At 37.9% G+C, this 18,912-nt stretch overlaps 1 protein-coding gene across 3 annotated transcripts in view; it reads left to right on the top strand.

The window, feature by feature from the left end:
* FOCAD (focadhesin) overlaps positions 1-18,912 on the top strand; it is a 415,741-nt gene that overhangs the window by 51,546 nt on the left and 345,283 nt on the right. For all 3 annotated transcript variants that reach the window (XM_077148045.1, XM_077148042.1, XM_077148044.1), the window contains exons 2-4: positions 3,718-3,806; positions 6,487-6,561; positions 8,756-8,910. In XM_077148045.1, coding sequence (XP_077004160.1) covers positions 3,750-3,806; positions 6,487-6,561; positions 8,756-8,910 — 287 coding nt within the window. In that variant the 5' untranslated portion in view covers positions 3,718-3,749. The remainder of the gene's footprint in view (positions 1-3,717; positions 3,807-6,486; positions 6,562-8,755; positions 8,911-18,912) is intronic.

Here is an 18,912-nt window from a genome sequence, read left to right as displayed (position 1 = left end):
TCTCTAGTTCTTCCAAGTGGACAGTTAATTCCTCAATTTTTGCTCTTTCTTATTATTTTTTTTTGATATAGGCATTTAGGGCAATAAATTTCCCTCTTAGCATTGCCTTTGTTACATCCCATACATTTAGATGTGTCGTGTTTTCATCTTGAGATGTTTCTTGGTTTCTTTTGTAATTTCTTCCTTGACCCCCTGGTTGCTTAAGAGTGTATTGTTGAACCTCCATATATTTGTGAATTTTCTGGCCCTCTGCCTATTATTGATTTCCAACTTCATTCATTTATGATCTGAGAAGGTGTTTTGTATGATTTCAATCTTTTTAAATTCATTGAGACTTGCTTTATGACCCAGCATATGGTCTGTCCTTGAGAATGATCCATGAGGACTTGAGAAAAAGGTATATCTGCTGTTGTGGGGTGTAATGTTCTATAAATGTCTGTTAAGTCTAGTTCTTTTATTGTGTTACTCAAATTCTCTGTTTCTTTATCGATCCTCTGTCTAGATGTTCTGTCCATTTGTGAGAGTGGGGAATTGAAGTCTCCAACTATTATGGTAGATGTGTCTATTTATCTTTTCAGTGTTTCATATATGTTGAAGCACTCATGTATTTTGAAGCGCTCTGGCTCGGTACATAAATGTTTTTGATTATGTCTTCTTGTTGAATTGTTCCTTTTATTAGTACATAGTGTCCTTTGTCTCTTTTAATTGTTTTACGTCTGAAGTCTGATTTGTCAGATATTATTATAGCTACTTCTGCTATTTTCTGATTATTATTTGTATGAAATATCTTTTCCCAACCTTTTGCTTTCAACCTATGTTTATCCTTGGGTCTAAGATGCGTTTCCTGTAGACAGCATATAGATGGTTTGTATTTTTTAATACACTCTGTCAGTCTGTGACTTTCAATTGGGGAGTTAAATCCATTAACATTTAATGTTATTACTGTACAGGCAGTACTTTCTTCTACCATTTTGCCTTTTGGATTTTATATGTCATACCTAATTTTCCTCCTTTTTACCTTTACTGATAGTCTTCATTTCTGCACTCTTCTCCACATCTCTGTCTCCTGTCTTTTCCTACCTGCCTCTAGTGCTCCCTTTAGTATTTCTTGCATAGCTGGTCTCTTGGTCACAAATTCTCTCAGCGATTTTTTTTGCCTGAAAATGTTTTAATTTCCCCCACATTATTGAAGGACAGTTTCGCTGGATATAGAATTCTTGGTTGGCAGTTTTTCTCTTTTAGTGGTTTAAATATGTCATTCCATTGTCTTCTCGCCTCCATGGTTTCTGCTGAGAAATCTTCACATAGTCTTATTGGGCTTCCCTTGTATGTGATGGATTGCTTTTCTCTTGCTGCTTTCAAGAGTGTCTCTTTTTCTTTGACATCTGACATTCTGATTAGTAAGTGTCTTGGAGTACATCTCTTTGCATCAGTTTTTTATGAGGGTCTACTTAGATATTATACACTCCAGACAGATTTTCCAAGAAGGGACCCCCCTCAGGAGGAAAGAGTCACCTGCATCAACCTTTCCGTGAGCACGAGACTCGGCAAGTTGACAGACTTTCCTGTGTAACCTCTAGACAGTGTGTTCTTCCTATCCTGCCCAGTACGTGGGGCTTGTCTACCTGCAGATTCCCACCAGTATAAGGTGAAGTGGTGCCTTTAACTTCAGCAGACTCTTCATGCTGGGGGCATGGTTGAGACAGAGGAGACTGTCTAGGCTGGCTTTAATTGCTTCAGTTTTCCAGTCCTTGGGTCTGAATTCCTGGAAGGAGGAATTCCACCTGAGCTGGGCCACCCCTCTTCTGGGGAAGGCACAGTCTCCAGGGAATTAACTCCTTTCATAGGACCAGCCTCTTTGTCTTTCAGACAAGCTTAATTCTGCCCTTGCTTGGGACAGTTGGAGCTTGAGAAGCCTTGCAGTTCTATTTAATGAGTTGTTAAGTAGTAGAAACAAAACGAAGTGAAAGAAAACAAAAATCCTTTTCAGAGCAGGAATTGGATTCCTCAGGTTTGTTAATCAAGCACTTAAGTTGATACATTCTTCTATGTATCTCCAGGTTCTATGTGTCTCCCATTTTTTTTAGGGTCCATCCCTTTTCAAGTATTTTGCACCATCGGATCCTAAAATGGCTCTTTTAAAAAATTTTTTTTCCATCAGCCCTGCCCCTTCTGTGCTGGGCCAAAAACTCCCCCTAGTACCTTTAGATCGTATTTAAGGTTTATCTGAGCTGGGGGCCTATTTTTAGTAGTCAGAATTTGTTAATTAATTCTGCAATTGGGGCTTGGTTGAGCTAAGCCTTACCCTGTTGCTAGAAAAGTCTCTTTCCTTTCCCCTCCGGGAACCAGCCTGTAGGGGTGGGGTGCTTGCCTCCTTCGCTTGTGGGGCTTAAAGTTCTGTGTGGGATCATAGTTGGTCCAGCTTGTCCAGACTGGTGTACACTGTGTGTTTGGTCACTGATGTGGCCCCAACTCTGTTCTGTACTGTTCTGCACTGCTGCTCTGGAGAATGAACTAAATTCCACACCTCACTAAGCTGCCATCTTGGAACTGACTCCTCAGTTTATTTTGTTTTTAATGGAAAACTTTTTTCCTGCTTTTCCCAGGGGCACACTTTGGGAAATTCTGCTGTGATATATTATAGAATTCAGAGGAAAAAAAATTCCAAGAAAGTTATGATTGACACCGTTAGGAAATTGAAGAAATTTTGACTTGCTTAAGCCGATAAGTAGATTTAGATAGGGGAAATGCTTTGCAGTCTTTGAGCAAGGTTTTTAGTGCAGTAGAATGTTAAATTCAAAGGAGTTAAGTTGATCATAGATATCGAAGAAAGCCAGAATAAGTTTCCCCTTCAGGGAGTTTAGCTTTGAAAGAAAGAGGAAAGAGATACAAGTTCAAGGCAAGGTACCTCCTTTTTTGAGATCAATAGAGCTTGGTTTTGCTGTCTGTTATTTTTTTAAGGTAAACTCGAGCATGCATTTTATTTTTTTGTCTTGTGAATTGGATAAATTAGGATTCTTAGGAAGTCCTCCATTTTACCACCTGTCCTCCTCCATCCTTTTTTGCATGTTTTATTATTACTATTATTATTATTATTTTTTGAGAACCCAGTGGGAATGAAAGGTGTGATACAGATGTTGAAAGTTGGTGCTAATTGCTTGCTTGTTCTTCCTTTAGGAGACAAGCAGTCTGTTTTTAATGTGTGAGTTTCTAGGTCATTTTTCTATTTCTTGAAAATAGCTCACTTATGTTTCACACTTGTCACAGACAGTTGGATTAGTACTTAAATGAAGGCTTATACTGAAGTGAGGCATGATTTAAAAATTTCTTAATACTTTGTGTCTTTCTTACAAGTTTTGATGCATGAAAGGATTGATTTCTATATCAAACTTGCGGTAGAAGTTTTTAATCTTGTTATTTAGGCTTGAACTTTTGGATTTTTAGGGGGGATTATGTATTGTGAATTCATCTGTTTCAGGGTTAGCTCTAATGGGAAAAACCAAGAGCTGTTGGGCATTTTTAGTTAATTTTTCAATTATGGCATTTGAGTGCTGAAGTTAGTGATGAAGGATATGCCAAAGATTACTTTGCGGAGACCTGTGCTTTGTTTCCACTGTTATCTTTGGAACAAATTACTTTAATTTTATTTGAGGATGAAATGAAATTGGTTTGAATTCCTTTTGTTGACTAATAAGTATCCTTTTGCTTTGGTTACAGAATCTGCGTATATAAATGTAAGACAAGTAAAAATGTCGGATGATATCAGGAAAAGGTTTGAATTTCCAAATTCTCTTATCCAATCCCAGGTAATTTTATTTATTAACTTTGCTTCATGGTAACAAATGGACCTTTTTGGTGGATTGTTAATTGAATTTTAATTTTTAACATTAAATATTTTCCCTTTCTACATATAGAGATTATATTATTAACAACTTTTGTGTAAGTTATTTTGAAAGTATATATTTGATACAAATAAGCTAATATTTAAAATTGATCAATCTCAGATACCTTCTTTCTTCCCAGCAATAATAAAATCTTGATTAACTAGGAGGCCCTGAATTTTTTTTTTTGTTGTTTGTATTTAATTTTTGGGACCAGAAGTAAAAGGCTATACATCCCAAAGTATGAAGTATTAATATTTTAAAGGCATATTTTATCCTGTACCACTACTAAGAATGAAAGATTTTTAAATAATGGCATTCACTCAGTAAAATATCTTGGATTTAAAAATTTGATCTATATTCTGTGCTTTCTAAGGCAAGAGATTGTGGTATTTTATTTGAGAGAGTATTTCAGTAATTAAGGTAGAAACAAAGGTGGTATTCTGGTTAGCTTTCAGCTAACTGGAAACATTCTGGCTAATCAAGGTACCGTAATAGCTTATTATCTTTTCTTGTGAGAGTAAAGGTAAGGGATCAGAAGAAGCCTGCCTGAAGATTTAAGGATGTACAGCATCTTGGACGCTTTCGAGAGTTAACTTCAGAGATGCCTGCTGTGGGAATTGACTTAGCTGGGTAGTGGGGAACCCTTCCATGAGGAGTAGAACACTCCTTATGCAAGATTCCCTTCTACCTGACTGGGTTGGAGTCATATCCTACTCTGTGCAGCACAGCTCCTTACCATAAGGAAGAAGAAAAAGAAGAATGCTTGGAGGATATTGTCTATAATTTTAATTCTTCTGTACCTGGAGTCCATTCATTAGTATAGATAATCAAGAGATGTCTATATATTTTACTGTTAAATTAGGTAGAAAATGTATTATATATTAGGATGATTATGAAATTATTCTATTGTGAAAACTTAAGTTGCAATCAAAGCTAATTTATCATTGGATTTTGTATTTTAAAACCAATTGAGGCTGTATTCTCTGATTTGTTAAAAGGATACATTAAGAAGTAAATTAGAAAAATTGAACCTGGCTGGAGTTGAGAGGATGTATATCATCAAGCTTATTTTCTTTTAATGCTTTTTCTAAATCTGACCTGTAGTGGGTTTTATTCCTCCCCTGTTGTGTTTCTGTTAGGTTCTTGTTATTGTGCCTTGTGCTTTTTGAATACTTCTTATTGTTCTTTTGTAACTGTTCAGTGTTAGCACCATATTTCATTGAGCCACATGAGTTTTCCACATTGTAACATCTTTGAAATGGGTTGCATCTTACAGATGAAGGCAGCAGTTGTGATGTAGTTGGTACTGTCTGCACATGTGTAAACTTGGCCATCATTTTCTAAATTGGTCTAAAAGAGTTCTTTAATACTAAATTATAAGAAAAATATATCACAGATTAAATGACAGCTTTTTTTTTCTTAGTGGTATGTAATTTAACAGTACATCTTACAATTGATGACCAGTTGTAGTCAATGAAATATGGTATATTTTGTAAACAGTTACCATAACTATTCACTGGCTCTCAACTTGTTACTAGCCCTTTTACCAAAAGGTAAGATACAGTAAATTAAACTAAACATTCTATGTAAATGAGTGACTTGTATTGCAAATCTGAGATCGTTAAATGTTAAAAGTCTTAACTCAATTCCAATATGTGAGATACAAAAAAAAAAAAATGAGGAAGAAGTAGACGCTGTGTTTTTATTTGAGCTTCTCTAGATGCTATGTAGACTTGACAGTTATTCACAGGTGTATCATACTCTGATCCTAAGTGCAGGATGACAGTTCTTACAGTACAAAGTATTTTTCCAACCCATACACATAATGGCTGTCATTGTTAGTATCCTACTGGCTCTAAAACAGCAGTGCTGGGTAGTGCTGAAGGAGTAAGAGGTAACCATATTTATGTATTTATGTAATCAGCATTCCTGTAAGAGTCTTGAGTTTAATTTTGAGCTTTTTGACTGAAGCAAAATGTTGGAAAATATTAGAAATTTATGAGACTGAAAGCCTCTTAAAGAGCTAAAATCTGTGAGAACTGAGAGAGAATTTGAAATCATAGAACTTAGAGGAAGGAAAAGGGTGAAGAAACACCCTTTGGTTCAGATCAGGGTGGAATGTAGTCATAAAGAAGGGGATGGGTTTTCTCCACCTTCATTGTGGACCTGAGGAGGCCTGCAAATTTCATTTGTGTGAAAAAGTTTTTTTTTTAACTGGGTGATTTCTTCTTGTCTCATGGTGTAGTGGATTAAACAGTCTAATTTTGAAGAAGACAATGATAAAAACTATCTTCTAATACTAAGTAACAGCAGTGTGAACTGAAAATCCAGCAGTTTTCAAAACATCTATGAACTGAAGTTTACTTTTGGGTAACCTTGGATAATCGTGCCTCTTGTGGGTTAAGAAGATTATAAATTATATACACAGACTGTCTTAGTCAGTGCCTGCTACATAGCATACACTCTGGGAATTTTACTTGTTACCAGTTGAATGCCTAGCATACTCATATCAATTAAAATTGATATTACTTACCTATAAAAGCACTATCTGACAAAAACTTCTGAGGGATTGTATTCATTAATTTTATTTATTATTTTTTAGGCTGTGGGTCACCTTATTGCTGCAGTCCTGAAGGAAAATCGTTTTTCAGAAAAGATCTGCCAGTCCACAAACCAGGTCTGTGTTTAACTTTGTGCTTTGGTTCTGTTCTGATATTGCTCCAAGCTGGATCACATATGCCCTTCTCTTGTTTCCCTAAACGAGGTTCAGGTCACTGTAGAAATTATTTTGACCCGTGAGATGTTTGTTGCCTTTATTGTGGTTTGCCACCTTTTTATTCCATAGCATTCTTTTAAATTAAAAAATTTGCTGTAACAGACTCCAGGAATAAGATATGGGGAGGGTAAAAAGAAGTAATCTATTTTTATGACAATTAATAAACGATAACATGGGTAATGAAGGAAGAGAAGATTTAGAGATGGTTGATAATTTTTGCCTCTGAGGTGATCTTTTTGGTTAATAGGAAAGTGAACACAGTGGATTTATTTGGTTGTAGAACATTTCCCATGCTTCAGGTCATCCCAGTTATTGATTCTAAGTTGAAGGGATCCTTATCTACAGTGGGAGCTAAAGGAAAAATTCCATACTCATGCATTGGGCAGGTTAGTGCTAAGAGTTGGAGCAATGCCCACTGAATGGGATATACCACTTGGGTTTAGTTGACCAGAGCTGTATGTTTTGACATGTTGGTTGGGAAACTCTTCTTGAGATACTCTTAAGGTTCATTCTAGGGAGAAACAGAGGTGACAGAAATAAGATTTCTTTTAACAGAAATAAATTGATTTCTGTTTTCTAATATTCCTTTTGACTGGCTGCTCCAAGTTACATTTCTTTACAGCTTCTGCTGAAATGTTAAAATAAGCATAAGGGTATGGTTCACTAATTGACAATTAACTGGTGTTTGTTGGTAGTCATAAATCAGGTTTTCTTTGAGAACCCTGATCTTAATCCTGCCTGTAATCACATTAGTATTCTGAAAAGGCCTGGTGATTTTATTTAAACTGCCAGGATTTATTGAACATCAAATCCCTATAACTAAGTATTTCCACTTCTGTTAATACATGCATGCTTACGTCCATGAGTACACAGCATTACCTGAGGTAATACTCTGTTTATTCATTTATTTTGTTTTGTTTTCTGACTAAATAATGGAGTAAAGACATTTAGAGGCTTTTGAAATTTTTCTTTTAGGTGAATAAATTTCTTTCTGAAAAAAAGAAGAAATGGAATATAAATCTCTCCCTCCTGCTGTGACTTTTAACTGTATTGTTCTTTAATAGTGGGATCCTAAGATTGAAAAGGCTCTCAGAGGAAAGTACAGTGAGAAAGTGGGCAAAATATTATGTTAATTTCCATTCTCTCAGGTATTTCTTGGAAGCTGAGAATCTTTTTTTTCCTCCCTGGGGATCTAATTTTTTTCTGGAATTATTTATTTCCATAGTCATTTGTAGGAGGAAGGAAAATAGCCATATTATGTTTTTTTTTTTAACAACAAATTAAAACCTCATGTGAATCTAAATAGACTTAACTGACAGTCGACATTTCTTTGAGTTACAGAGGAGAAACGATGAAAGCTAGAACCTTTGCTTTCATAGGGTTTTTCAAAATAGGTAACTTATATTTACCTATTTACCCTTTTGGTGTTTTTTTTTTTTTTTTTTTGTCAAAGAAGACTTATTCACAGTGTGAGGGAGTAAGAATCACAGTCTCTTTCTTGGGCAAGACAGTTTTTCAATGCTTTTGTTGGTAGCCATGGGGTCAGCAGCTTGTTGGTAGCTTATACTACTTCTTTCTTTTCCCTCTGGACCCACACTAGGCTTCAGTAAATGGGGGCTGGTACATGAGGAGAGGGTGCTTGTAGATGGTAGAAGATGGTGGTAGGAGAGCAGGAAAACTTTCTGAAAATATTGTTGCCATTTAGGGCTTGAAACATATATATGATTTGGATCCCAATTTAGACTAACTAATATTTTTTGTACCTGATTAAATTTCTTGGTTAAAGTGTCCGTTTACAGCCATGTCTTAGTTTTGATTCCCCACTGTAGGTTTGTTATGTTCTGGTACTCAAGTCAAAACATTGTCTGCAGCCAGCTTTAATTTGCAACTGAAATCAGAGTGAGTTGCTGCATCAGAACACATCTATTACCTCTCCTCAAAATCGACTTCATTTTACCCTATGAACAAGGGACAGCAGTGTTGTCTTTGTATAGCAGAGCTAGCCTACTGTGAATTAATTTCACTTTGATGAATGGTTTGGAGGTGTCTGTTTGTTGCTCATTGGAAGTGTTTTTAATTATCGGTTGGATTTCAGACTCCTGCTTTGAACTTGCTGTGGGAGAAGTGTTGCAGTGACAATGTTGTGGTTCGAACAGCTTGCTGTGAGGGACTGGTCGCACTTGTTGCCCAGGATCACGCGGAGTTCAACTATGTTCTCAATGGAATACTCAACCTCATTCCTTCAACCAGGTACTCTCTTCTTTTATGCTTGATTAGTTAACAGTTTGCCAAGTTTCTAGAAAAAGATTTGCTACTAAGGTCAACATTCACCCTATTTACTAATTTTTTTTTCCTTAAAATGTCATGCATTCATTAGTTGTAACAAATGTACCACACCAATGTACAAGGTGCTAATAAAAGGGTAATCTGTGGGAACCCTGTATTTTATGCATGATTTTTCTGAAAACCCAAAATTTGTTTAGTTAAAAAAAAGCCATGTGATTGATACATAATTTGTAACGAAATCATGCTAACTTAAACCCTGCAATTTTGGAATTTTTGGTCATTTGCTGTATTTAAATGTGGGGGCTGTACTTAAATTTATCATTGCTTTGTTCACGAAGAAAATAGCCAAGTAGTTTCTCATTCATAATTGCAATGCAAATGCTTGACTTATTTTAAGAAAGAAGATTACCCATAAGCATTATTAGTTCTATAGGTGTATTAGTTAGGGTTCTCTAGAGAAGCAGAATCAACAGGGAACACTTGCAAATATAAAATTTATGAAAGTGTCTCACGTGACCGTAGGAATGCAGAGTCCAAAATCCACAGGGCAGGCTACGAAGCCGATGACTCCAATGGATGGCCTGGATGAACTCCACAGGAGAGGCTCACCAGCCAAAGCAGGAATGGAACCTGTTTCCTCTGAGTCCTCCTTAAAAGGCTTCCCATGATTGGATTTAGCATCATTAATTGCAGAAGACACTCCCCTTTGGCTGATTACAAATGGAATCAGCTGTGGATGTAGCTGACATGATCATGACCTAATCCTATGAAATGTCCTCATTGCAACAGACAGGCCAGCACTTGCCCAATCAGATGAACAGGTACCATAACTTGGCCAAGTTGACACCTGTCCCTAACCATGACAATAGGGGAAGAATGTATAAATTGTATTGGTAATACTTGGTCAGCCCTCAGCATTAGTAGGTGACAGAAAATAATCGCACTAATTTCTTTAAAATTATTTTGTGACTTAGACTTGTCTTCCCTCTGATTATTTGAAGTTGATATTGTTTTGTTCTTTGACTTTGTTTGGTAGGATGATATTTAATCCATTCTCAGACTTGGGGTAATTGAGTCACAAAGGAATAAAGGGGCCTACTCTTTTTCGAGATAGTCAGTAGAGTAGGGTCATATTTGAATCATCCCATGGAAGTTAACATCTCTTAAAATATTTCCTGAAAGGAGATTCTCTGCTTCAAGAATATATTCTTGCTCTATAAGTGCTCATTTCTGCCTGCTTTAAATCCCTCCTCCTTCTCAAGTGGAGATTCTTACACTTCCCAACCTTTTTTACTTACCATTATTGTAGGATTATCAGTGCTGAATACTTAACCTTTTTTTTTTCTGCCTTCAGTGGAGCTGGAGTACAGTTGTAACTATCTTTTCTAGTTTGCTAGCTGCCAGAACGCAATATACCAGAAACAGAATGCTTTTAAAAGGGGAATTTAATAAATTGCTAGTTTGCAGTTCTAAGACCGAGAAAATGTCCCAATTAAACAAGTCTGTGGAAATGTCCAATCTAAGGCATCCAGGGAAAGATACCTTGGTTCAAGAAGGCCAATGAAGTTCAGGGTTTCTCTCTCAAGTGGAAGGGCACATGGTGAACACAGTCAGGGTTCCTCTCTCATCTGGAAGGGCACATGGTGAGCATGGTGCCATCTGCTAGCTTCTTCTCCTGGCTTCCTGTTTCATGAAGCACCCCGGGAGGCATTTTCCTTTTCATCTCCCAAAGGTCTCTGGCTGGTGGACTCTGCTTCTTGTGGCTATGTCATTCTGCTGTGTTCTCTCTGAATCACTTTCATTCTCCAAAATGTTTCCTTTTTTATAGGACTCCAGAAACTTATCTGGACCCAACCAAATGGGTGGAGACATGTCATCACCTAATCTAGTTTAACAACCACTCTTGATTAAATCACATCTTGAGGGAGATGATCTGATTACAGTTTCAAACATACAGTATTGAATAGGGATTATTCTGCCTTTATGAAATGGGATTTAGATTAAAACATGGCTTTTCTAGGGGGCTTACATCCTTCCAAACCAGCACATTCCACCTTCCGGACCCTAAAAGAGACGTTTTCCCCATATACAAAATGCATTCATTCCATAACAATATCAGAGAACCTTAAACCATTTCAGTAGCAATATACATGAAATACAAAGTTAGAAACATACAAACTCCTATCAAAGTTAGTTATAGGCGTGGTCTGTTCTAAGGCAAAATTATCCTCTGGGTTTAGACCTTTGAAAATTCTTGACAAGTTATTTGCTGCCAACATACAAAGGAGGAACAGTCATAGGGTACATATACCCATTTCCATAGGGAGGAAGGAACACAGGGGTCACCAGACCCATACAGTTTCAAAAACCTGCAGGGCGAGGACCATTAGATTTCAAAGTCTGAGGATCATTTAGCTTCGGGGCTTTAGAAAATGGCAGTCCCAGCCTTTCCAAGAGCCAACGCAGAAGCCTGCCTCTCTCCGAATGCAACCTTGGGGAATATTGGGGATACCACCTTTTTCTCGGCTCCACCTTCTCCAAGCATTGGGGCTGTACCTGGACTGTCTACCATCTCCGGGATACACGCTCAACCCCTCCATATGATGGCAGCCAGACTCTCCCCAAACCCCAAGGAATGTGCTTCACCCTCTTCAAGGCCTGAGGCAGCATGACTCTTCCACTGCAACGAGGTGGAAGGCCCATCCTCTGTCACTGGGGAAAACTCATACTCTCCATGGACTTGGGTGAGTCCGCTCTCCTGGCCTAAGGCTTCTTGGCTTCAGACCTCAGCCTCTATGATTTTGCCTCTGAAGTTATTTTTCCTCCAATGTGTCCCTTCTCTGAACCTGCCAGTCCAGACTGGCAGCAACTCTGTTTATACAGGTCCCACAGCACTCTCATTAGCTTTCTATACAATAGCCTTGGATCATGCCCATCAGACATAAGGAGTTTCCACAAATCCTTCCTGGATAACTCCATGTCCAATCCTGGCCTTCTCTGAAATGGCTGACTGGTTCCACATTTGACCAACACCTCACTATTCTCTGGCGTCTCCTTTCTTGGAAGCCCAGAATTTTCCTGAACATCAATTTCTGGTTTCTTTGTACCCAAGAGTTCAGTTCTCAGCTTATAAGCTGCGAGGAGAAACCAGGCTGCACTTTCCACATTTAATTTGGAGATCTCTTCTGCTAAATATCCAAGTTCATGGCTTAAAATCTGCCTTCCAGCCAAAGCCACTTATCAATTTTGCCAGATTATGTGCCATTTTAAAACAAGGCTTGTTTTCCTTCTAGTCTATAGTAACACACGCTTCATTTCTGTCTAAGTCTTTATCAGAAGTGTCTTTAGAGTCCACGTTTCTACCAAGAGTCTCTTCAGAGCATTCTGGGCCTTCTCTGTCAAGCTTGTAACAACTCTTCCAGAATCTTTTCTGTTTTGGTCTAAAAAAGCCGTTCCAGCATGTTTGGTATTTGCAAACTGCAGCAGCAGCACCCCACTCTCCAGTACCAAAATCTGTTCTAGTTTGCTAGCTGCCGGACTGCAGCATAAAAGGGGAATTTAATAAGTTTCTATTTTAAAGTTCTAAGGGTGAGAAAATGTCCCAATTAAAACAAGTCTATAGAAATGTCCATCGAAGGAATCCATCCAGGGAAAGATACTTTGGTTCAAGAAGGCCGATGAAGTTCAGGATTTCTCTCCCAAGTGGGAAGGCACATGGTGAACACAGTCACAGTTTCTCTCTCAGCTGAAAGGGCACATGGTGAACATGGCGTCATCTGCTAGCTTTCTCTCCTGGCTTCCAGTTTCATGAAGCTCCCTGGGAGGCGTTTTCCTTCTTCATCTCCAAAGGTCATTGGCTCGTGGACTTTCTGCTTCGTGGCTCGTGGACTTTCTGCTTCGTGGTGCTGCAGCATTCTCTGCTCTCTTGAATCTCCTCCACTCTCCAAAATGTTTCCTCTTTTATAGGACTCCAGAAACTTATCAAGACCCACCCAAATGGGCGGAGACATGTTGTCATCTAATCCAGGTGGAGACATGTTGTCATCTAATCCAGTTTAACAACCACTCTTGATTAAATCACAACTCCAGGGAGATGATCTGATTACAGTTCCAAACATACAGTATTGAATAGGGATTATTCTGCCTTTATGAGATGGGATTTAGATTAAAACATGGCTTTTCTAGGGAACATACATCTTTCCAAACCAGCACACTGTCCATCTGCATAAGAGGCCTTCCTGTGCTTGAAGTCTATTAGGCTAAATAACCTCTGGCTCTTTAACCTTATTTCATAAACCCTATTCTGTCCCCTTATATCTCCTTGTATTTTTCTGGAACCTTCTTTAGTTTTTCTTTGTAAGCCCTTCCCAATTAGCTCCAGTCTACTGTTCAAGCTACATCTCCTGCCATGAACCCTCTTCTATAGCTATATACAACTGTTCACTGTTCCTGAGTCTTTGCATGCATTCTACTGCTGCATGGAATCTTCCTTCCCCTTCTTCTGGCTTTATCCCTGTTATCCTTCAAGGCTCAGCTCAGATATTATCTTCCCTGCCCTGACACCTCCCTCTTTTCAGCTGGGATACTTGTTCTTTCTCAGTATATTTTAAAATTTATCTGTATTTTATTATCTAGCATACTATCCCATACTTAGTAGGTGATCAAATATTTATGAATAAGAAAGGGCTATGACTAAAAATGTCTTTTTCTCTTTGTCTCTTAGTTTCTATACACACACATATACGCACCATTATAGAAGGATCACATTGAATACCCATTAAAAGAGTGGTTTTAGAATGCTTTATTTTTTTTAACTTTTTAAATTGTGACATATAACATATATACAAAAAAAGCAATAAATTTCCACGTACGTTTTAGCAGGTAGTTATAGAACAAATTTTAAGGTTAGGTGTGGGTTACAGTTCCACGATTTTTCGTTTTTTCTTCTAGCTGCTCCAAGACACTGGAGAACAACAGAAATATAATGACTCATCAGTCATCCTCATTTGTTAAATCCTATCTTCTCTGTTTTATTTCTCCTTCTCTTTGAAAAACATACACATAAAAGCAATAAATTTCACCGTACATTGCAAGAATTAATTGTAGAACAGATTTCAGAGTTTGGTATGGGTTACAATTCCACAATTTTAGGTTTTTATTTCTAGCTGCTCTAAGGTACTGGAGGCTAAAAGAAATATCAGTATAATGATTCAGCACTCATATTCATTTGTTAAACCTGACCTTCTCTGTATAACTCCACCATCATCTTTGATCTTTCTCCCACTCTTTAGGGGTATTTGGGTTATGCCCATTGTAACTTTTTTGTGTTGGAAGGGGCTGTTGATAATATGGGAGAGGGGGATAGAGCTAGTTGATTTTTGGAAGGGCTGGCCCCTCTGCCTTTTAGGGCTTATCTGGTCCAGGGGACCCATCTGGAGATTGTGGGTTTTGGAAAGTTACCCTAGTACATGGAACCTTTGTAGAATCTTATATAATGCCCTAAGTATTCTTTAAAATTGGCTGGAATGGTTGTGGTTGTGGTTTAATAAGTTATGATAGGTAGCAATTCTAACTGAAGCATATTTGAGAGTGACCTCGAGTGTAGCCTCTTGATGCTATTTGAACTCTCTCAGCCACTGATAGCATGTTTGTTACACTTCTTTTTGTCAGGTTGACATTTTTGATCCCACGGTGCCAGGACTAGACTCATCCCTGGCGGTCATCTCCCACCCCACCAGGGAGACTTTAATCCCTGGATGTCATGTCCTACATAGTTGGGAGAGCAGTGGTTTCACTTGCAGAATTGGGCTTAGAGAGAGAAAGGCCACATCTGAGCAACAAAAGAGGTCCTCCAGAGGTGACTCTTAGGTGTACCTATAGACGGAATAAGCTTGGTCTATTGATTTGGGTGTCCCTAATGTTTGGCATAATATTTGGAGTTTCCCCAGTGGTAAAATTTAATAGTTCCATAATTTCTCTCCCATTCTATAAGGGACTTTGCCAATATTTTTGATTATCTGTTTAATATTCTCTGGGATCTATCCAGGCATTACATTAAGCTGTACAGGATTAAAGGCTCTCATTCTCATTCTGGGCTCCGTGTTTGGATTGTTTAAGTGATCTATCCAGACAGGTTGAGTTAGATGTGCTACACAAAGTTTAGGTTCTAGACATAATAGAACTTTCTTCCTTTGGTGTCAAAAAAGTTGTAAAATATAGGCAATGTTTTCCTTATTACCTTAATCCTGACTGATTGGTTTCATTCTTATGTCTAAATACCAGGTTATACACATATAAAACAACCCCTCAAAATCCAGAATTAACAATTACCACTCCAGAATAAATGTGACTACTGTAAGAGTTTACAATCTAGGCCCCAGTTTTCTTAAAAGTATTTTCTAATTGAGATCATACGATATTTGCTCCTTTGTTTCTGGCTTATTTTGCCTCACCAAATGTCCCACAGGTTCATTCACATCATTACATACCTCATAACTTTGTTCCTTTTTGTGGCAGCCCCATGTTCGGTCATGTTTACACCATTGTTCATCAGTCTCCTTCTCAGTCAATGCATCTTTTAGCCACCTCCATCTATTGGGCCTCATGTATAATGTCCAAAGTCAACAGTCCATCAACCCTCTCAATTTTAGATAATTTCACTGTTCCCAAGTAAAAGATAGCCAATAAATAAATCTTGACCAAATAGAAAATCCAAACCTCCCCCTAACTCTTGTCTCTCCCTCCATTATGTACCCCTCTAATTGCTGCAGTATTGTTAATATTTTTCTGTTAAACATAGCCCAAAGCATATCATATCATTTTTCCCCCATGTATTCTGAAATTATACGTCTTTGTACAAGATTCATACCTTTGCCGTTTTTCATTCAAGAGCTTATTTATGTTTGTAGCATTAACTGGTAGGACACATGAGGCTATACATCCTCTTTCAATCATGTTCTCCTTCAGTGTGGTAATATTACTTATTGACTCACTAGTGAACCTCCTTCACTTCTGTCGATTCCCTTAAAATCAATTACAACCTGATTAGCAAACTGTTCACCCATCTCAAGCTTCTGTGTATCTCTAGATTCCCTATATTCTGTATTATAAGCCTCTGATTTTTTTTTAAGTTGCCTATGATCTGCATTTTTCTTTCTTCTTTTTTTACCTGCCCTTAGGGAGATGCACCTTTTTTTTTTTTTTTGGGTGCATGGTACAGAAATTGAACCCAGGTCTCCTGCATGGAAGGCAGGCATTCTAACTACTAAACTACCTGTGTACCGAAGATGCAACTTTAATAAGTGGTTTCATTAAAGGGAGAGCCAAAAGCTGGGAAAGAGAATAAATCTCATTTAACCAGCTTTACTGTTAGTTAAGAAAATGTGATGGCAGTACTTTGAAAAGGAGATGATTCTCCATCACAGCTGTTATCACCGCCTCCACCACCATTATTGTGTCATCACCACTGTCACCATCACCAACACTTATCATCATTACCATCACCACCATTATAACCCCCATCATCGTCATATTATCATTACCATCACTACCACCCATCATCACCACCATCATCATCATCACCATCATAGCTAACATTATTAACAATGTACCATTTGCCAGTAAACATTCTAGGTGCTTTACACTATTTCAGTAAGTCTCCTATTTCGTATGAGGTGGGGCCTTTGCGCAGGCTTGTTTCTTTGCTTGGAATGCTTTACCCTGAGCCTTTCTGGCTAACATTGTCCCATCTTTCAGAGAGAACTTCAGACATCACTTTTCCTGAAAAGATTATGCTGACTCTTCAGATTAGCATGAACCTCACTGTGTCCTCTTCCTTTTCTCCATCACTAAGCTGCAAATTCTAAGAGGGTAGGGACCTTGTCACATTTAGCTTATCAGTGTTTCTTTTTTTTATGTTTTTTTTAATTGTGTAATGTAACATATATACATAAAAGCAATAAATTTCCACGTACATTTTAGCAAGTAGTTGTAGAACAGATTTTAAGGTTAGGTGTGGGTTACAGTTCCACGATTTTTCGTTTTTTCTTCTAGCTGCTCCAAGACACTGGAGAACAACAGAAATATCAATATAATGACTCATCAGTCATCCTCATTTGTTAAATCCTATCTTCTCTGTTTTATTCCTCCTTCTCTTTGAATAACATATATACATAAAAGCAATAAATTTCACAGTACATCGCAACAATTAGTTGTAGAACAGATTTCAGAGTTTGGTATGGGTTACAATCCCACAATTTTAGGTTTTTATTTCTAGCTGCTCTAAGGTACTGGAGGCTAAAAGAAATGATTCAGCACTCATACTTTGACTTTCTCTGTATAACTCCACCATCATCTTTAATCTTTCTCCCACTCTTTAGAGGTATTTGGGCTATGCCCATTGTAATTTTTCATCTTGGAGGGGCTGCCAATAATATGGGAGAGGGGGATGGAGCTAGTTGATGTTCTGAAGTGGCTGGTCCCTCTGCCTTTTAGGACTTATCTGGTCCAGGGACCCATCTGGAGATTGTGGGTTTTGGAAAGTTACCCTAGTACATGGAACCTTTGAAGAATCTTATATAATGCCCTAAGTAATCTTTAGGATTGGCTGGAATGGTTGTGGTTGTGCTTTGGCAAGTTATGATACGTAGCAGTGTCGAACTGAAGCTTGCATAAGCGTGTACCTCAAGAGTAACTTCTTGTCTCTATTTGTACTCTCTCAAGCACTGATACCGTATTTGTTACACTGCTTTTCCTCCTTTTGTCAGGATGGCATTGTTGATCCCACGGTACCAGGGCCAGGCTCATCCATGGAGGTCATCTCCCATACCACCAGGGAGACTTTCATCCTAAGAGGGCATGTCTCATGTAGGGAGGAGGGCCATGGTTTCACTTGCAGAGTTGTAAGCCTCTGATTTTACCTTTACCATGATCATAAAAGTGGAATCGTGCAGTAGTTATCCTTTTTTGTCTGGCTTATTTCACTTAGCATTGTGTCCTCAAGGCTCATCCCTGATGTGGTTCAGGACATCATTTCATTTTACTGCTGCATAATATTCTGTTCTTTTTTGTTAATTTACTCGTCTGTTGATGGGCCCATGGATTATTTCCTTCTTTTGGTGATTGTGAATAGTATTGCTATGAACATTGGTGTGCAAATCTTTGTTTGTGTCACTACTTTCAGCTCTTCTGAGTATATACCAAGTAGTGGTATTGCCGGATAATAGGGCAACTTGATATTTAGTTTTCTGAGAAACTGCCAGACTGTCTTCAATAGCAGCTGTACCATTATACATTCCTACCAGCAGTGCATAAATGTCCCAATTTCCCTACATCTTCTCCAACGTTAGTAGTTTCCTGTTTGCTTAATAGCAGCCATTCTTACAGGTGTGAGGTAGTATCTCATTGTAGTCTCGATCTGAATTCCCTCATTAATGAAAATGAGTATGTCTTCGCATACTTTTTAGCCATGTATGTGCCCTTCAAAAAATGTCTGTTCACATCTTTAACACGCTTTATGATTGGGTTGCTTGTTCTTTTGTTGTTGAGTTGTATGATTTTCTTAGGTATGCTGGACATCAAACTTTTATCTGATGTGTGATTTTGAAATATTTTCTCCCATTGAGTTGGCTGCCTCTTTACCTTTTTGACATAATCTTTTGAGGCACAAAAGCATTTGATTTTGAGGAGTTCCCATTTATTTGTTTTTTTTCTTTTGTTGCTTGTGCTTTGGTATAAAGTTTAGGAAGCTACCTCCTATTTCTTGGAATGAGTTTTAAAAGTTAAGATTTTTATTTCTCTCTTTTTCTCACTTAGTGGTGGAGCTTCAGTAAGGTACCTGTATTCTTTTTATCTTGTCACTTTTTACTTGTGAAATGCAGGTAATGGTATTGTTCCTCCCTAAATAGTTTTCAAATGCCTAAAAATCCACAAACAGAATTTACTTGGATTGTGTAATTGAAGTATTCA

Source organism: Tamandua tetradactyla, chromosome 2 (assembly GCF_023851605.1).
Source record: "Tamandua tetradactyla isolate mTamTet1 chromosome 2, mTamTet1.pri, whole genome shotgun sequence".
NCBI classification, from domain to species: Eukaryota; Metazoa; Chordata; class Mammalia; order Pilosa; family Myrmecophagidae; genus Tamandua; species Tamandua tetradactyla.
Note: the sequence above shows the minus strand (reverse complement) of the source record. Positions and strands in the feature narration are given on the sequence as shown.